The sequence below is a fragment of the Mobula hypostoma genome, chromosome X1, assembly GCF_963921235.1.
Source record: "Mobula hypostoma chromosome X1, sMobHyp1.1, whole genome shotgun sequence".
NCBI classification, from domain to species: Eukaryota; Metazoa; Chordata; class Chondrichthyes; order Myliobatiformes; family Myliobatidae; genus Mobula; species Mobula hypostoma.
In genome coordinates this window covers 27,683,729-27,701,245 of record NC_086128.1, presented here as the reverse complement: position 1 = coordinate 27,701,245, position 17,517 = coordinate 27,683,729, and the positions used below count along the sequence as shown (strand labels likewise).

Genomic DNA, 17,517 nt, shown 5'->3' with positions numbered 1-17,517 from the left:
ATTACAAGGTACTGAGTATTATCTATGAGCCAAGAACACAGTCCGTATAAATTGTGACCAGTGTTACAGAAAACATGCCTTTGGTGGATGGCCAAGAGTAGTAGTTGTAAAAAGCAGCAGGTCTGTTCTGAAGCTCTCACTTCCTGCCACCGTACATTGCTGTAACACCAATAGCACAGCAAAGGTCAGAAGATCCAAGTACACTGCCACACACTTAAATTATGATCTGTGTGTTGCTGGCTGCTGTTTAACAGGTGGCTGGAACATGTTTAAAGTAGCACTGTGGGAATATGTTGGGGATTTGAGTACTGATGGTTCATTTCAATTTCCAGGGCTTTAACAAGACCACAGCTGGAGTATTGTATACACTTCTGGTTTCCTCACGTAAAGAAATGATACCGAGAATGCAAAAAATCACCAAATTGCCTTCAGATTGGCAGGTTTGCCAAGTAAGGAGAGATTGCACAGACCTGACCTGCATTGCTAATGGTTTAAAAGGATATCTTGTAAAAATTTGCAGTGTGGATAGCTCCCCCAGCTGAGGAATTTCAGGATGTGTATTATATACATTCCTCTAACATTTAATGTACCTATTGAATCTAGAACCGGGATCACAATCTCAAAATAAGCAGACTGTCTAGGACTGAGATAAAAAAAGTCTCCATTTAGTGGATGGCAAACTTCGGGAATTCCCTCATTTGGAGTGCTGTGAAGACTCAGTCACCGACTTCATTCACAACAGGGATCAATAGATTTCTGAGCAATAAGGAAATCATGGTATGAGGGTAGTGCAGGAAAATGAAGATACTCATTATCTTGACAAATGGCATGACTAGATCAAACGTCCCAAGTTTTGTGTAATATGTTGTAAAATGCAAAGCAACTTGGTAGCTTGTATGTACAGTGGTGCTAGAAAGTTTGAGAGCCCTGTAGAATTTTCTCTATTTCTGCATAAATATGAACTAAAATGGGATCAGATCTTCATGCAAGCCCTAAAACTAGATAGAGAGCCCAATTAAATAAATAACACAAAAACATTATACTTGTTCATTTATTTATTGAGAAAAATGATTCAATATTACATGTATTTGTTGGAAAAAAATGTCTGTGAACCTCTGGGGTAATGCCTTCTACAAAAGCTATTTGGAGTCAGGTGTTCCAATCAATGAGATGAGATTAGAGGTTTGGGTTGTAGAGGTGCCCGTCCTATATAAAAAAAGACACACAAAGTCATGCTACTGACCGAGCCTGTTCTTCTCAAGAAAAACCTGTTTATCAGCACCATGCCTCGATCAAAACAACTTTCAGAGGACCTTAGAAGAATTTTAGAGATGCATGAAGCTGGAAAAGACTATAAAAGCATTTCTAAAGACCTGAGTGTTCATCAGTCCACAGTAAGAGAAAATGCCTACAAATGGAGGAAATTTAGTACTGTTGCCATTCTCCCTAGGAGTGGGCATCCTGCAAAGATCACACCAAAAGCATAATGTGCAATGCTGAAGGAGCTGAAAAAGAACCCAAGAGTAACAGCAAAAGACCTGCAGAAATCTCTAGGACTTGCTAAAGTCTCGGCTCATGTGTCCACTATCAGAAAAACACTGAACAACAACGTTGTTCATGGAAAGATACCATAGAGGAAACCATTGCTCTCCAAAAAAAACATTGCTGCTCATCCCAAATTTGCAAAAGACCACCTGGATGTTCTACAATGCTTCTGGGACAATGTTCTGTAGACAGGTGAGACAAAAGTTGAACTTTTTGGCAGAAATGTACATCGCTATGTTTGGAGGAAAAAGTGCACTGCACATCAACATCAAAACCTCATCCCAACTGTGAAGCATGGTGGAAGGAACATCATGGTTTGGGGCTGCTTTGTTGTCTCAGGGCCTGGACAGCTTGCAGTCATTGAGGAAACAATGAATTCAAAATTGTATTCAGACATTTTACAGCAGAATGTCAGGGTAGCAGTCCATCACCTGAAGCTTAATGGAAGTTAGATAATGCAACAAGACAATGATCCGAAAGATAAGAGAAAAACAACAGAATGGTTTAAAAAGAACAAAATTCATGTTTGGGAATGTCCTGACCTTAATCTTGGAGAAATGTTGTGGAAGGACCTAAAGCAAGCAGTTCATGCAAGAAAGCCCATCAACATCCCAGAGTTGAAGCAGTTTTGTAAGGAGGAATGGCCTAAAATTCCTTTAAGCCAATGTGCACGACTGATCAACAGTTACTGGAAACATTTGGTTGAAGTTATTGCTGTACAAAGGCATCACACCAGTTACTGAAAGCAAAGGTTCACACTTATTTTCCAACAAATACATGTAGTATTGGATCATCTTCTCAATAAATAAATGAACAAGTATAATGTTTTTGTGTTATTTATTTAATTGGGTTCTCTTTATCTAGTTTTAGGACTTACATGAAAATCTGATCACATTTTAGGTCATATGCAGAAATAAAGAAAATCCAACAAGGTTCACAAGCTCTCTAGCACCACTGTAGTTTTTAAAATACAAGCATGAATTTAAGGTTTTGCATATATAGTTTGCATGTTTTAAAAGTCATAGGATGTGGGTATTGTTGGAAGGATGGCATTTATTGCCACTAATTGGCATGGGCAAGGGGGTGTTGCCTCCTTGAACTGCTGCAATATGTTTGGTAAAGGAACTGTTGGTAAAAGGGAAGAAACTTCCTGAATCATTTACTATATATAAAATTAAATTAAATAAGTTGTGAGAAAAGAGAACAAAAAAAAAGAAAAACAAGTGAGGTAGTGTACATGGGTTCAATGTCCATTCAAAAATCTGATGGTAGAGGGGAAGAAGCTGTTCCTAAAATGCTAATTGTGTGTCTTCAGGCTCCTGTACGACCTCTTCAATGGTAGCAATGGGACGAGGGCATGTCCTGGGTGATGGAGGTTCTTAATGACAGATACTGCCTTTTTGAGGCATCGCCTTTTGAAGGTGTCCTCGATGTCGGGGGAGGCTAGTGTCCATAATGTAGCTGGCTGAGTTTACAACTTCCTGCAGCATTTTCCAATCCTGTGCAGTGGCCCCTCCATATATGGATAATGCAACCACTAGAATGCTCTCCACGGCACATCTGTAGAAATTTGTGTGTGTCTTTGGTGACATACGAAGTCTCCTCAAGCTCCTAATGAAACAGCCTCTGTCGTGCCTTCTTTGTGATTGCATCAATATGTTGGACCCAGGATAGATCTTCAGAGATGATGACACCCAGGAACGAAACTGCTCAGCCTTTCCACTGCCGATACCCCAATGAGGACTACAGTGTGTTCCTGACTTCCCCTTATTGATATCCACAATCAATTTCTTGGTCTTACTGACATTGAGTGCAAGGTTGTTGTTGCAACGGCTGATCTATCTTGCTCCTGTATGCCTCCTCGTCTGCCAGCAATAGTTGTATCATTGGCAAATTTTTTAGATGGTATTTGAGCTGTGTCTACTCACACATTTGTGGGTGTAGAGAGAGTAGAGCAGTGGGCTAAGCACACATCCTTGAGGTGCACCAGTGTTTATTGTCAGCGAGATGTTATTTACGATCTGTTCTGACTGCTGTCTCCTGGTGAGGAAATCAAGGATCCAGTTGCAGAGGGTGGTATAGAGACCCACATTTTGGAGCTTGTTGATTAATACCGAGGGTATGATTGTGTGAATGCTGAGCTGTAATCAATAAACACCAGCCATTGTCCAGGTGATCCAAGGCCGAGTAGAAAGCCACCGAAATTACATCTGCTGTCGACCTATTGTGGCAATAGGCAAATTGCAGCAGGTCCAGGTCCTTGCCTGGGCAGGAGTTTATTCTGGGCATGACCAACCTCTGAAAGCATTTCATCACAGCGGATGCCCCAGGAGTTTTAACCCAGCAATAATAAAGGAATGACCAATAAATTTTCAGGATACCAAGACTTGCAGACAGCCTTTCAGGCGATGGAATCCCATGCCCTTCTTGCCTTTGAACTTTAGGCAGTACAAACTGCAGACTAGTCAGGTGCTGTTGAAGAAGCTGTAGCAAGTTACTGTGGTACATCTTGCAGAGGGTACACACCAGAGCCATGATACATCAGCAGTGAAGAGCCTAAACATTTAGCATGGTGAATAGGGTGCCAATCAAGTAGACCACCAGGACTGTTTTATGCAGAATTGTACTTACACTAAGCACAGGATAATAGCAGTAGATCACCTGGCCCCTCAAACCTGCCCCATCATTTAATATGAACATGGCTCATCTACCCCAGGCCTCAATTCCTCTCCTATGCCAATTCCAAGCAGTTCTCAATTCAAATATTTATCAACTTCCTCTTTGAATACCTCCGGTGATCTGATCTTCCCAACCCCTATGGTAGAGAATTCTACAGATTCACCACCCTCTGCAAGAAGAAATTCTGATACACCTCAGTTTTATGTGAATGCTTTCTTATATATGAGCCGTGTTCCCTCATAAAATCATTTGTTTCAATAAGGTCACACCTCAATCTTCCAAATTCCAATCAATACAAATCCAACCACTTTAGCTGCACGATACAAATTCCTCATCCTGAAATACTAATACATACAGTTCTCTAGATATGGCCTCATAAACTCTCCATACAATTGCAACAAATTTCTCTATTTTTAAACTCCAACTCCCATTCCAATGAAGGTCACTTGACTTCAAATACTTGCTCACTTTTTTTTTTGAGTTTCAATGACAACACCCAGATCCCTTTCTACTGCACTCATCTACAGTCTCTCCATAGTTAGTCTTCCCTTTAACAAATGGGGAGTAACCCACCACACTCCCAATCTGTGCCTTGTATGTAGGGAAAAAAAATCACCTGCTACAGGATAGCCATCCAGCCTCTGACCCACCTTTAGTCACAATATTTATGGGCCTGTTCCAATTAATTTTTTTGCTATTCCTTTCTACAAAACTTTTCTGTCATGATTTGATCTGCTTATTTTATCATTTGCATTACATTTAAACATACCTCCTTCAGAGGGCAGCAGATACAAGATCATAAAGGTTACAAGTTTTAACTGGCTCCTGCTACCTCTCACCATCCTCAGCTTTCCCATAAGCTTTTGTCACATTCCCCTTAAAAATTCTCTCAGGCAGGTCCAAATCACTGGCACTGTTATCCTCCATCACCATTTCCCAGATAGCAACATTCACAGAATCACAATAGTAACAGCTCAAAAGGAGTTCCTTCATGCTGTTGAGTCAGTACTGGTTCTATGCAAGAGTAATCCAGCTACCGTAGTCCTGAATCCTCTCAAATACTTATCCAGCTCCCTTGAATGATACAATTGAATATGTGTTCACTACTATGCCCAGCAGTGCATCTAGACCCTCAACGCTTGTTGTGTAATTTTCCCCTCATCTTTTCGGCAGCATGTAGTGTGGCAGTTAGGCACAATTGCTTCATAGTGCGAGCGATCACCACTCAGGGTTCGATTTCTGCCACGGTCTGTAAGGAGTATGCACATCCTCCCAGTGACCGCGTGGATTTCCTCCAGGTGCTTCAGTTTACTCATTTCAAAGACCAATCGGTTAGGGTTAGTAAGCTGTGGGCATGCTATGGTGCTGGAAGCATGGAGACACTTGTGGGCTGCCCCTAGCTATATCCTCAGAATGTGCTGATCGTTGATGCAAACGGTGCATTTCTCTGTATGTTTCGATGTATATGTGACAAATAAAGCTAATCGTTTGGTGCTTTTGCCAGTCACCTTCATCGTATGTCCCTTGGTTCTCCACACTTCTGTCAATGGGAACAGAGTTCCTCTCTCTTCTCCACTTAATAACCTTCATAATTTTACATTTGTTACCATAAATCTGCCATTTATCCACCCATTCCACCAGCTTATCTATATTTCATGAATCATGGTGCCTCCCAGTTTTGTGTCATCTATAAATCACAAGGACATCTTCAAGAGGTGGTGCCTTAAGAAGGCAGCATCCATTACTAGGGCTCTCACCAGCCAGGACATGTCCTCTTCTCACTACCATCAGAGAAGAGGTACAGGAGCCTGAAGATGCACACTCAACAATTCAGGAACAGCTTCTTCCCCTCAGTCAACAAATTTCTGAACAGTCCATGAACGCTACCTCCTTATTCGTTTTTTTTTTGTGCTATTTATTTTGTATTTGATAGTAGTTTTATGTATTTGCACTGTACTGCTGCTGCAAAACAAAATTCACATCATACAAGACAATGATAATAAATCTTATTCTGCTAACTCCTGTTAGTCACTACTCTATTTAGAGATAGAACCAAGATTCCAGCACAATATTTTACCTTGGTGGACATGACACAAAAGTACTCGTTTAGTACCTCAGCCATACCCTTTGTCACTATTCTTTCTGATGTTTGATCAGCCTCCTCTCCTCCTACAATCCTTTTCCTGATCACTTCAGAATATCTTGGATCCCCCTTTATGTTTGCTACCAGTCTTTTCTCGTGCTCTCTCAGTGCTCAGAATTAATTTTTACAAATTTAAGAAGCACAGCTTAGAACAAAGTCATATTTTTTGTGACTAAGGAAAGACAGGATGAACTATAAATAACCAAAGTAACTTCCCCAATTAAATCTCAGCTGTAAAGGATTAGGAGAATGATTGGGCAGCTTTAAGAGGCTGCTCAGGTACAGTGGATACGCATTCCTATAAGTGGAATAGGGAGAGCAACCAAGGTTCCCTGGGTGATAAAATTTAAGGAGTAGGATAAAGCAGAAAAAAAGGCATATAACAGACATGAGCTTGACAAGCTGAACTAGATTTGAATACACATTCTACAGAGAAGTGAAAAAGGAAACAAAAGACAAAAACAGGAATAGACTTACGAATATATCAAAATGAAAGGCATATTAACTACAACTGAGTTGGCCTGGAAAGGATCCTACCTGAATCCGTGTCCAAGTCTCTCTCCATCCAGGTAACAAAGCATTGCTAAAGCAAAAGGTTTTCTCTTCTTTGGAGAAATAGTTTTTCCCTTCCTCAATATAGATAATTTTTTCACTTCCTTCTGCAAATAAATGTTTCAAGAAATATGTAAATTACTATGTTACTCACCAAATAACCATCTTGACAACTGCTGAAAAAAAAATCCTGCAGTTAGTTCCAGGTGGTCAGATGACTACACGAGATCATTGGAACAGCTATGGTGACCTACAAGCTGTTTTTACTAAGGCCTTTCAATAGGAACAGACAAGGCAGGAATAGCATCTGAAGCTTAAGTCACCAAGGGTGATGAAGTCTTCCAATAAACTGTAAAGATTACCTCCTAATATTTCAATACACAAGGTACCACTAGCAAGTATCCGAACTTAAAACCAATGCCAGCATGAATAGACACCAGAAAACAACAAAGGGATAAAAAGGAAAACATTGCTAATTCAACAAATCAGAAACCATGTTACTGCTCAGGTCAGTCAGGATTTGTACAGAGAAAAAGCATCTCAAGTCAATAAGGAGTTCATGCAGTTTAAATAACATGGTTCATGATGGGACAGCAAACTGCACTAACAAGAGGAGGGAAGAAATAGGAAATAGGGAGAGCAATGAACAAAAATAAGAATCAAGGACAACAGAGGCAAGAAATAGCAGTGACGCAGTAATGTTGGTCACACAGTCAAAAGGAGCAGTCAGCAGTGAAAAGTGTGTTGATCTTATTTCTGCTGAAATCTCTAATCACTAGAAACAAATGGGCAGCTTGGGGTGGAAAAAGATGTACTTTACCTAAACTTTTCACAATCATATGTACTTCTATCAGGTTACCCTTTGCTCTTGGGAAAACAAGCCCAACCAATTTAATTTCTCCCTACAACTAAGTCCATCAATCCAGACAACATCCTGGTGAATCTCTTCTGCACTCTTTACAGCACAATCACATCCTTCCTATAGTACGGTGACCAAAAATGCACACAGTACTCTCGAAGTGCAGCCTAACCAGTTTTATAAAGTTGCAACTTAACTTCCCAATTCTTCCATTTTATGCCCCGACATATGAAGATAAGCATGCCACAAAATGCATCACATCACACTTGTCAGGGCTAAACTCTACCTGCCAATGCTGCGCTCAATTTTTCAACTGATCTATTGTTGCTATACTCTTGAACAACCTGTCCACAACAAACATGTGTCATCTGCATACTTAATGATCATACCACCTAACATCATATCCTAGTTATTACTATACATCACCATCACAAACAGCAAAGATAACAGCATTGATTCATGTTGGTCTTCTAGTCGAAGAAATATCCTTCCACACTACCACCAAGCCAGTTTTGGATCCAATTAACAAGTTCATCTTGGATCCTATGTCAGTTATCCTACCATGCGGGACCTTTTCAAATGCCTTACTCAAGTACATAGGCATCAACTGCTCTGCCTTTATCAATCTTCTTAGCTACAGCACCTCTTCAAAAAAGAGAGTCAAATTAGTGAGGCAGGATTTCCCCTGCCCAAAACTTTTCTGACTATCCCTAATCAGCTTGATTTTACAAATTTACAAATCATCATCCTCAGAGTTTTCTCCAATTTATTCCCTACTACTGACAGAAGACTTACCAGCCTGTAATTACCTGCTTTACACTTGCTGCACTTCTAAAATAAAAGAGCGATGCGAGCTCTCTCCCAGCCTTCTGGTACTTTATCTGTAGTTAATGACATTGAAAATATTTACATCAGGGCACTAGCAATCTTCTTTCCTGTTTCAAATAGTATTCTAGGATAGATCTTATTCAATCTTAGGGTTATCAACCCTATGTGTTTCCAAGACATCTAACACTTCTTCCATTCCTACATGGTCTAACAATCAACATCTCCCTCCCTTCTTGGTGAATACAGACAAGCATTTAGGAGCTCAACCACATGCCCTGTCTCTCTGCAGTCTACCACTTCAGTCCCTAAATGGACCCACTTTATCCCTCACTATGCCTTTGTTCCTAATATTCTTATAGAGTGCCTTAGGAGGTGACAGGTCCCGATGGAGTACCTGGAGGGTTCTGAAAACTGAATGTTCAAAGACATTTTCAATCTCTCATTGCTACAGTTGGAAGTTCCTACCTGCTTCAAAAGGGCAACAATCATACCAGTGCCCAAGAACAGGGTGAGCTGCCTTAACAACTGTCGTCCAGTAGCACTCACATCTGCGGTGATGCTTTGAGAGGTTGGTTGTGGCTAGAATTTACTCGTCTCAGCAAGGACCTGGACCCACTGCAATTTGCTTATCACCACATTAGGTTTCTGGAGGATGCAATCTCATTAGCTCTGTACATGGCATTGGATCACCGGGACCAATGCCAGGATGCTGTTTATTGGCTACAGCTCAGTATTTAACACAATCATTCCTACAGTTCTGATCGAAAAGCTCCAAAACCTGGGCCTCTGTACCTCCGTCTGCAATTGGATCCTTGACTTCCTAACCGGAAGACCACAATCTGTGCAGATTGGAAATAACATCTCCACCTCGCTGATAATCAACATCTCAGAAATGCATGCTTACCCCACTGCTCTACTCTCTCTACACCCACGACTGTGTGGCTAGGCACAGCTCAAATGCCATCTATAAATTTGCTGATTGCACAACTATTGTTGGCAGAATTTCAGATGGTGACGAGGGGGCGTACAGAACCAAGATAGATCAGCTGGTTGAGTGGTGTCACAGCAGCAACCTCGCACTCAACATCAGTAAGACCAAAGAACTGATTGTGGACTTCAGAAAGGGTACACACACCAGTCCTCATAGAGGAATCAGAAGTGGAAAGAGTGCTGGGGCTGGCTGGTGGCACAATGACATCGGCGCCGGACCCGGGAGCGGAGGTTCCCGGGTTCGAAACCAGTCGGGTCCACTCTCGAATACGCTTTCCATCCGTGCCGGGTTGAGTGTCGAGATCACAACTTCACCTCGTAAAATAAAAAGGGAAAATACTGCGAAAATGTCTGTGTGAGGAGAGGCGTGTCACACAGTCTGTCTCGCTCCGCACCTTGTAAAAATCAAGAAAAAAGACATCATCGTGGACGTACGCACACACTTGTACGCAGGCACACGGCAAAAAAAAAGAAAAAAGGAAAGAGTGATCAATTTCAAGTTCCTGTGTGTCAATATCTCTGGGGATCTATCCTACAAAAAAGGCACTATCAATACGCACAACACGCTGGAGGAACTCCAGCAGGTCGGGCAGCACCCGTGGAAACGAACAGTCAACGTTTTGGGCCGAGACCCTTCATCAGGACTGAAGAGGGAGGGGCCAGGGGCCCTATAAAGGAAGTGGGAAGGAGAAGTTGGAGAATTCAATGTTCATACCAAGGGGGCTGGAGACTACCCAGATGGTATATGAGGTGTTGCTCCTCCAACCTGAGTTTGGCCTCATCATGGCAGTAGAGGAGGCCATGTATGGATAAATACGAATGCGAATGTGAAGCAGAGTTGAAGTGGGTGGCAACCTCCCTCATGGTTCCACCTTTTTCTACTACCCATTGTACTTTCCCCTATTCCTTCTTCACCTTTCTTGCCTATCCCCTCCCCCACCCCTTGAGCTTTCCTCTTACTGGTTTTTCACCTGGCACCTACCAGCCTTTTTCTTCCCACCTGAGTTCCTCCAGCGTGTTGTTTTGACCCCAGCATCTGCAGAATATTTTGTGTAAAGGCGGCACTATATTTTTTATTAGGAGTTTGAGGAGATTTGGTATGTCATCAAAGGCACTCACAAATTTCTACAGATGTACCATGGAGAGCATTCTAACTGGCTGCATCACCATCTGGTATGTGGGGTTGTGGGGTGGGGGGGGAAGGGGCACTGCACAACATCAAAATAAGCTGCAGAGACTTGTAAACTCAGTCAGCTCCATCATGGGCAGTAGCCTCCATAGTATCCAGGACATCTTCAAGATTCGATGCCTCAAAAAGGCAGCATCCATCATTAAGGACGCCCATCACCCAGGACATGACCTGTTCTCATTGCTACCATCAGGTAGGAGGTACAGGGACCTGAAGGTACACACTCAGCGATTCAGGAACTGCTTTTCCCCCTCTGCTATCCGATTTCTGAATGGACATTGAACCCGTGAACACTACCTCTCTACTGCTTTTATTTTTAATTTTGCACTACTTGGTTAACTATTTAACGTATATTTACTATATTTCACGTTTTTTTCGCTGATCTGTATTGCATTGTACTGCTGCCGCAAAGACAAATTTCACGACATCTTAAACAGTGGGTGGCTGTTGGTCTATCAAGTTATTACTTGTGTCACATGTATTTTAATATCCATACTCTCAGCAAAAAAGGTGGGTGAGTGAGTACCAGGATAATATTTATTGTGGGCCAACGCCACCTCCCTCCACACAGCGACCAGCCTAGCAGAGGAAGCTCATCGCCCTTGCTTTGTAGCTTGCACCTAGGGAAAGGAACCGATACGAAGACCCGAACACCGGCCACGTTATCACAACACAACTTCACCCTATCCATACCTGCCGAGCAAAACAGTGTAGCTAAAAGCAAAAATACCGCCGAAACCAATAACACATATCGACTTTTCTTCAGTAAACCGCCAAAAAGATTCATCCCTCCCGCCATGGACGATGCAGGCCTCCCTGACGTAACACCGCAAACGAACTGCATCCCATCAGCGCTCTCTCCCCTGATTGACAGGACTTGCCCACCAATCCCCACTTGCTTCTCTATGGCTAAATTTCCAACCAACCAACCAACGTAGAACAGAGGCGGGACTTCCTTTTGTTAACGTCGAGTCGATGACAAAAAAACCCAGCTGGAAGCGGTTTTAAAAGAGCAAAAAAGAAACGTTATGTAGTTGATTTTTTAAAAATTAATTTCTGGCTTGAAGACATTAATACTTTGACAGACCAGTTCAGAAAGTTGCCCAATGTTACACAAGTACATACAAGGCCCCTCAAGCGCGCCCTACTATTCAACATGATATGGACGATCTGCCCCAGGCTTTTCCTCTTCTGTCCCAATTCCCTTCTTTTCCATATCTACCCTGTTAAGCCCCTTTGTATTTTATAGGTTCAAGAAGACCACCTCTCAATCTTCTAAACTCCAAATAAATTAGATTGAACTTAGAGTCATCTAAGTACAGCACGGAAACAGGCTCTTCAGCCCGTCGAGTCCATGTCGAAACCACCTAAACTGCCTACTCCCATCGACATGCACCGGGACTACAGCCTTAACATCCATGTACCCAGCCAAACTTCTCTTAAACGTTGAAATCGAACTTGCATGTACCACTTGTGCTGGAAGCTCGTTCTACACACTCCCAACCCTCTAAGTGAAGAAGTTTTCCCTCATGTTCCCCTTAAACTTTTCACCATTCACCCGTAGCCCATGACCTCTGGTTGTAGTCTAGTAGAAAAAGCCTGCCTGTATTCACCCTTACCCTATCTATACCCATCATAATTTTGTATACCTCTATCTAATCTCTCAATCTTCTATGTTCTAAGGAGTACAGCTCTAACTCCTTATAACTCAGGTCCTTTAGACCTGGCAACATCCTTGTAAATGTTCTCTGTACTCTTTCCCCCTTGTTTACATCTTGCCTATAGGTAGGAAACCAAAACTGCACACAGTACTCCAAATTATTGTACACACAATACTGCCTCACCAATGTTTTATACAACTTCAACATAACATCCCAACTTCTGTACTTAATACATGGATTCATGAAGGCCAACGTGCCAAAAGCTTTCTTTACAACCCTTTACGCCACTTTTAATGAATTACAGACCTGTATTCCCAGATCCCTTTGTTCTACCGCACTTCTCAGTGCCCAACTGTTCACTATGTGGTTGGTCCTACTAAAGTACAATACCTCACATTTGTCTGCATTAAATTCTATCTGCCATTTTTCAGCCCATTTTTCCATCTGGTCCAGATCCTGCCGCAAGCCATGATAGCCTTCTTTGGTGTCCATTACACCCCCCAATCTTGGTGTTATCCGCTAATTTGCTGATCCAATTAACTACATTATCATCATCCACATCGTTGATATTGATGACAAATGACAAAGGACCCTGCGGCACACCACTAGTCACAGGCCTCCAGTCAGAGGTAACCCTGTACTACTTCTCTCTGGCTTCTCCCACAACACCAATGTCTACTCCAATTTACTTCCTCATCCTGAATACCGAGCGACTGAACTTCCTTGACCAGCCTTGCTAAAGTCCATGTAGACAACATCCACTGCCTTGCCTTCATCTACTTTCCTGGTAACCTCCTCAAAAAACTCAATAAGATTGGTTAGACATGACCTACCACACACAAAGCCATGCTGACTATCCTTAATCAGTCCATGTCTATCCAAATACTTATAGATCCGGTCCCTTAGAATACCATCTTTAATTTATTTAACCATTCATGATAGGACAAACCTCTCATGCCAGGAATTAGCCTAATGAATCTCTTTTAGACTGCATCCAATGCAAGTATATCCTTTCTTAAATAAGGGGATGAAAACTGTACACATCACTCCAAATACAGATTCATCAATACCACCCACACACACATTTGTCAAAATACTTCCCTATTAGAGGGATGAGTTGCAGTGTAAAAGGGGGACAAATTTGAAAAATGTGACAAATACAGGACTAAAGGTGTTATGTTTGAATGCACACAGTATAGGAAATAAGGTAGATGATCATGTAGCACAGTTGGAGATTGGCAGATATGACATCGTGGGTATCATGGAATCATGGCTGAATGATTGCAATTGGGAGCGTAATATCCAAGGATACACAATCTATCAAAAGGACAGACAGGTTGGCAGAGGAGGAGGAGGAGTGGCTCTGTTGGTAAAAAAAAAATCAAATCCCTAGAAAGAGGTGACATAGGATCGGAAGACTTAGAATCCTTGTGGGTACAGTTAAGAAACTGCAAGGGTAAGAAGACCCTGATGGGAGTTACTTACAGGCCTCCAAACAGTAGCCAGGATGTGGTCTACAAATTGCAGCAGGAGATAGAAAAAGCATGTCAAAAAGGCAAGCTTACATTAGTCATGGGGGATTACGGCATGCAGATAAACTGGGAAAATAAAGTTGATGCTGATCCCAAGAGAGGGAATTTGTGGAATGCCTCTAAGATGGCTTTTTGGAGCAGCTTGTGGTTGAGCCCACTTGAGGATCAGCTATTCTGGATTGGGTGTTGTGCAATGACCCAGATATGATTAGGGAGTGTAAGGCAAAGGAACAGTGATCATAACATGACAGAATTCACCCTGAAATTTGAGAGGGAGAAGCTAAAGTCAGATGTATCAGTATTACAGTGGAGTAGAGGGAATTACAGAGGCAAGAGAGAGGAGCTGGCCAAAGTTGATTGGAAGGGGACACTAGCAGGGATGACGGCAGAGCAGCAATAGCTGGAGTTTCTAGGAGAAATTCAGAAGGTTCAGGATAGATACATCCCAAAGAAGAGGAAGTACTTTAAAGGCAGGCTGATGCAACCGTAGCTAACAAGGGAAGTCAATGCCAATGTGAAAACCAAAGAGAGGATGTATAATTAAGCAAAAATTAGTGGGAAGTTAGAGTATTTGGAATTTTTTAAAAAACCAACAGAAAGTAACTAAAAAACCATAAGGAGAGAAAAGATGAATGTAAGATAGCCAATAACACTAAAAATCATACCAAAAGTTGTCAGATATATAAAAAGTAAAAAAAGAGGCAAGAGTAGATATTAGACTGCTAGAAGATTATACTGGAGAGGTAGAAACAGGGGACAAGGGAATGACAGACAAACTGAATAAGTATTTTGCATCCGTCTTCACTGTGGAAGGTACTAGTAGTATGCCAGGAGTTCAAGAGTGTCAAGGGGCAGAAGTGAGTGCAGTGGTTATTACTAGGGAGAAGATGCTTGGGAAACTGAAAGGAGTGAAGGTAGATTAGTCACATAGATCAGATAGACTGCACCCCAGGGTTCTAAAAGAGGTAGCTGAAGAGATTGTGGGTGCATTAGTAATGATCTTTCAATAATCAATGGATTCTTGTATGGTTGCAAATGTCACTCCACTCTTCAAGAAGTGAGGGAGGCAGAGGAAAGGAATTTGTAGGCCAGTTAGCCTAACCTCAGTGGCTAGGAAGATGTTGGAGTTGATTGTTAAGGATGTAGTTTTGGGGTTCTTGGAGGTGCGTGACAAAATAGGCCAAAGTCAGCATGGTTTTCTTGAGGGAAAACCTTGCCTAACAAATCTGTTGGAAATCTTTGAAGAAATAACAAGCAGGATAGACAAGGGGGAATCGGTGGATGGTACTTCGATTTTCAGAAGGCCTTTGACAAGGTGCCGCATATGAGGCTGCTAAACGAGATACAAGCCCAGGGTATTACAGGAAAGGTACTAGCATTGGAGCAAAGAATGGGAATAAAGGGAGCCTTTTCTGATTAGCCACTGGCAATTAACGATTTTCCCCAGGGGTTGGGGTGTTGAGACCACTTCTTTTCACATTGAATGTCAACAATCTGGATGATGAAATTAATAGCTTTGTGGCTAAGTTAACGGACGATACAAAGAAATGTGGAGGGGCAGGCAGTGTTGAGGAAGCAGAGAAGCTGCAGAAGGACTTGGAAAGATTAGGAGAATAGGCAAAGAGGTGGCAAATGGAATACAGCGTCGGGAAGCGTATGTTCATGCACTTCAGTAGATCGAATAAAATCATGGACTATTTTCTAGATGGGGAGAAAATTCAAAAATCTGTGATGCAAAAGGATTTGGGAGTCCTCATGCAGGATTTTTCCTAAAGGGTAATTTGTAGGTTGAATCGGCGGTGAGGAAGGCAAATGCAATGTTAGCATTTATTTCAAGAGGACTAGAATATAAAAGCATGGATGTAATGTTGAGGCTTTATAAGGCACTACTAAGACCTCATGTGGAGTATTGTGAGTAGCTTTGAGCCCCTTATTTAATAAAGGATGTGCTGACATTGGGGAGGGTTCTGAAGAGGTTCACTAAAATTATTTTGGGAATGAAAGGGTTAACATATGAGCAGCGATTGAAGGCTCTGGGCACGTACCCACTGGAGTTTAGAAGAATGAGGGAGAATCTCATTGGAACCTATTGAATGTTGAAAGGCCTAGATAGAGTGGATGTGAAGAGGATGTTTCCTTTGGTGGGAGAGTCTAGGACGAGAGGGCACAGCTTCAAAATAGAGGGATGTCCATTTAGAACAGAAATGAGGAGGAATTTCTTTAGCCAGAGGGTGGTGAATCTGTGGACTACTACAGGCGGCTTTGGAGGTCAGGTCATTGGGTATATTTATGGTGGAGGTTGATAGGTTCTTGGTTAGTTAGGGCATGAAAGGTTATGGGGAGAAGACAGAAGAATTGGGTTGAGAGGGAAATGGATCAGCCATGATGAAATGGCGGTGCAGACTCAATGGATTGAATGGCCTAATTCTGCTCCTATGCCTTATGGTCTTATTTCTAAACTCCAACACCCATTGCAATAAAGGCCAATATGTCAGTCCCAAGCTCTGTTATGAAAGGAAGAGGGTTGGGAATACAGCTAGCAATCCAATCCCATAAAAATTCAGAGCCAGAGGAACAGCACAGAAGCTCCAAAGATTGAAGTAAGTTGAGTTCTGTTTAATCACTTTCTAGATCCAAGCCACACTAATCGGAGGAAATGCTGAGGTGGGGGTGGGGAGTGCGGATTCAAAGGAAATCTAGAGTGTTGCACCCATGTGCTCATTGGGAACATCTGGTGGAATCAAGAGACACTGACTGGGCTCCTGTAACACAGGTAATCCATGTACCTCATATGGAAGCATATCAAACAAAGAATGAGATTAGAATCACAGGAAAAGTAGGACAATTGCAAAAACAACATAGTATTCCCCAGCTCTTTCAATGTTCTTATTTCTAAAACGGAGTAAAGTTCCTTTAAATCTTGTGATTTGAAATGCAGGAGTCTAAGCAGTACTGTTGGCAGCATGTTGCATTATTTTATTCCAACTTTATATAAAACACCCTTCATTTACTTCCTGTTTTATTTCACCATATTTGTGAGCAAACTGGGAAAATACAAGTCTCAGTTGCCAGATTTGGCCATATCATGTCTGTAGCTCCTTCCGGCGACGGGGGATTTTTGTTACTTGAAGTTTTTGTTTCACAAAGTGGAACCAAATCAGACAGCCAGTTATGTTCCATACTTGCAACATAATAAAACCCCTCCCCTGCACTCTACACCTACACTTGCCTCACTTCCAAAGGCCCCGTTCCTCTATTGTGCCTTTAACTGTTTATTCAAATATTTCACTTATGAAGCTGCTTTTTGATCATTTGAAAGACCATTTTTCCAAAGCTGGATACAGATATTTTAAAAGGTGGAAAAGGCTCAGAGTATGGGTTGCACAGTTAGGGCAAGTGGTGGTCATTTATTGATAGTATCTGGGCTAAAATTTCACAAGAGTGCAGTAATAAGGTGGTAATTTCACTGGATCAGCACTCGAGAGATCCAGACTAGGAGGTTTAGTGTTAATTTTCACTAAAAGGAACGACAATATATT

The 17,517-nt window shown here is 41.9% G+C and overlaps 1 protein-coding gene across 2 annotated transcripts in view; it reads right to left on the bottom strand.

Annotated features, from left to right (window-relative positions):
* Positions 1–11,629, bottom strand: part of nemp1 (nuclear envelope integral membrane protein 1) — a 43,282-nt gene extending 31,653 nt beyond the window's left edge. The window contains exons 1-2 of one of the 2 annotated variants that reach the window (XM_063037770.1): positions 11,479–11,629; positions 6,905–7,026 (exon numbers count right to left, since the gene is read on the bottom strand). In XM_063037770.1, coding sequence (XP_062893840.1) covers positions 6,905–7,026; positions 11,479–11,629 — 273 coding nt within the window. The remainder of the gene's footprint in view (positions 1–6,904; positions 7,027–11,478) is intronic. The other variant, XM_063037771.1, reaches the window with a different exon arrangement.
* Between the last annotated feature and the right edge of the window lie 5,888 nt (positions 11,630–17,517).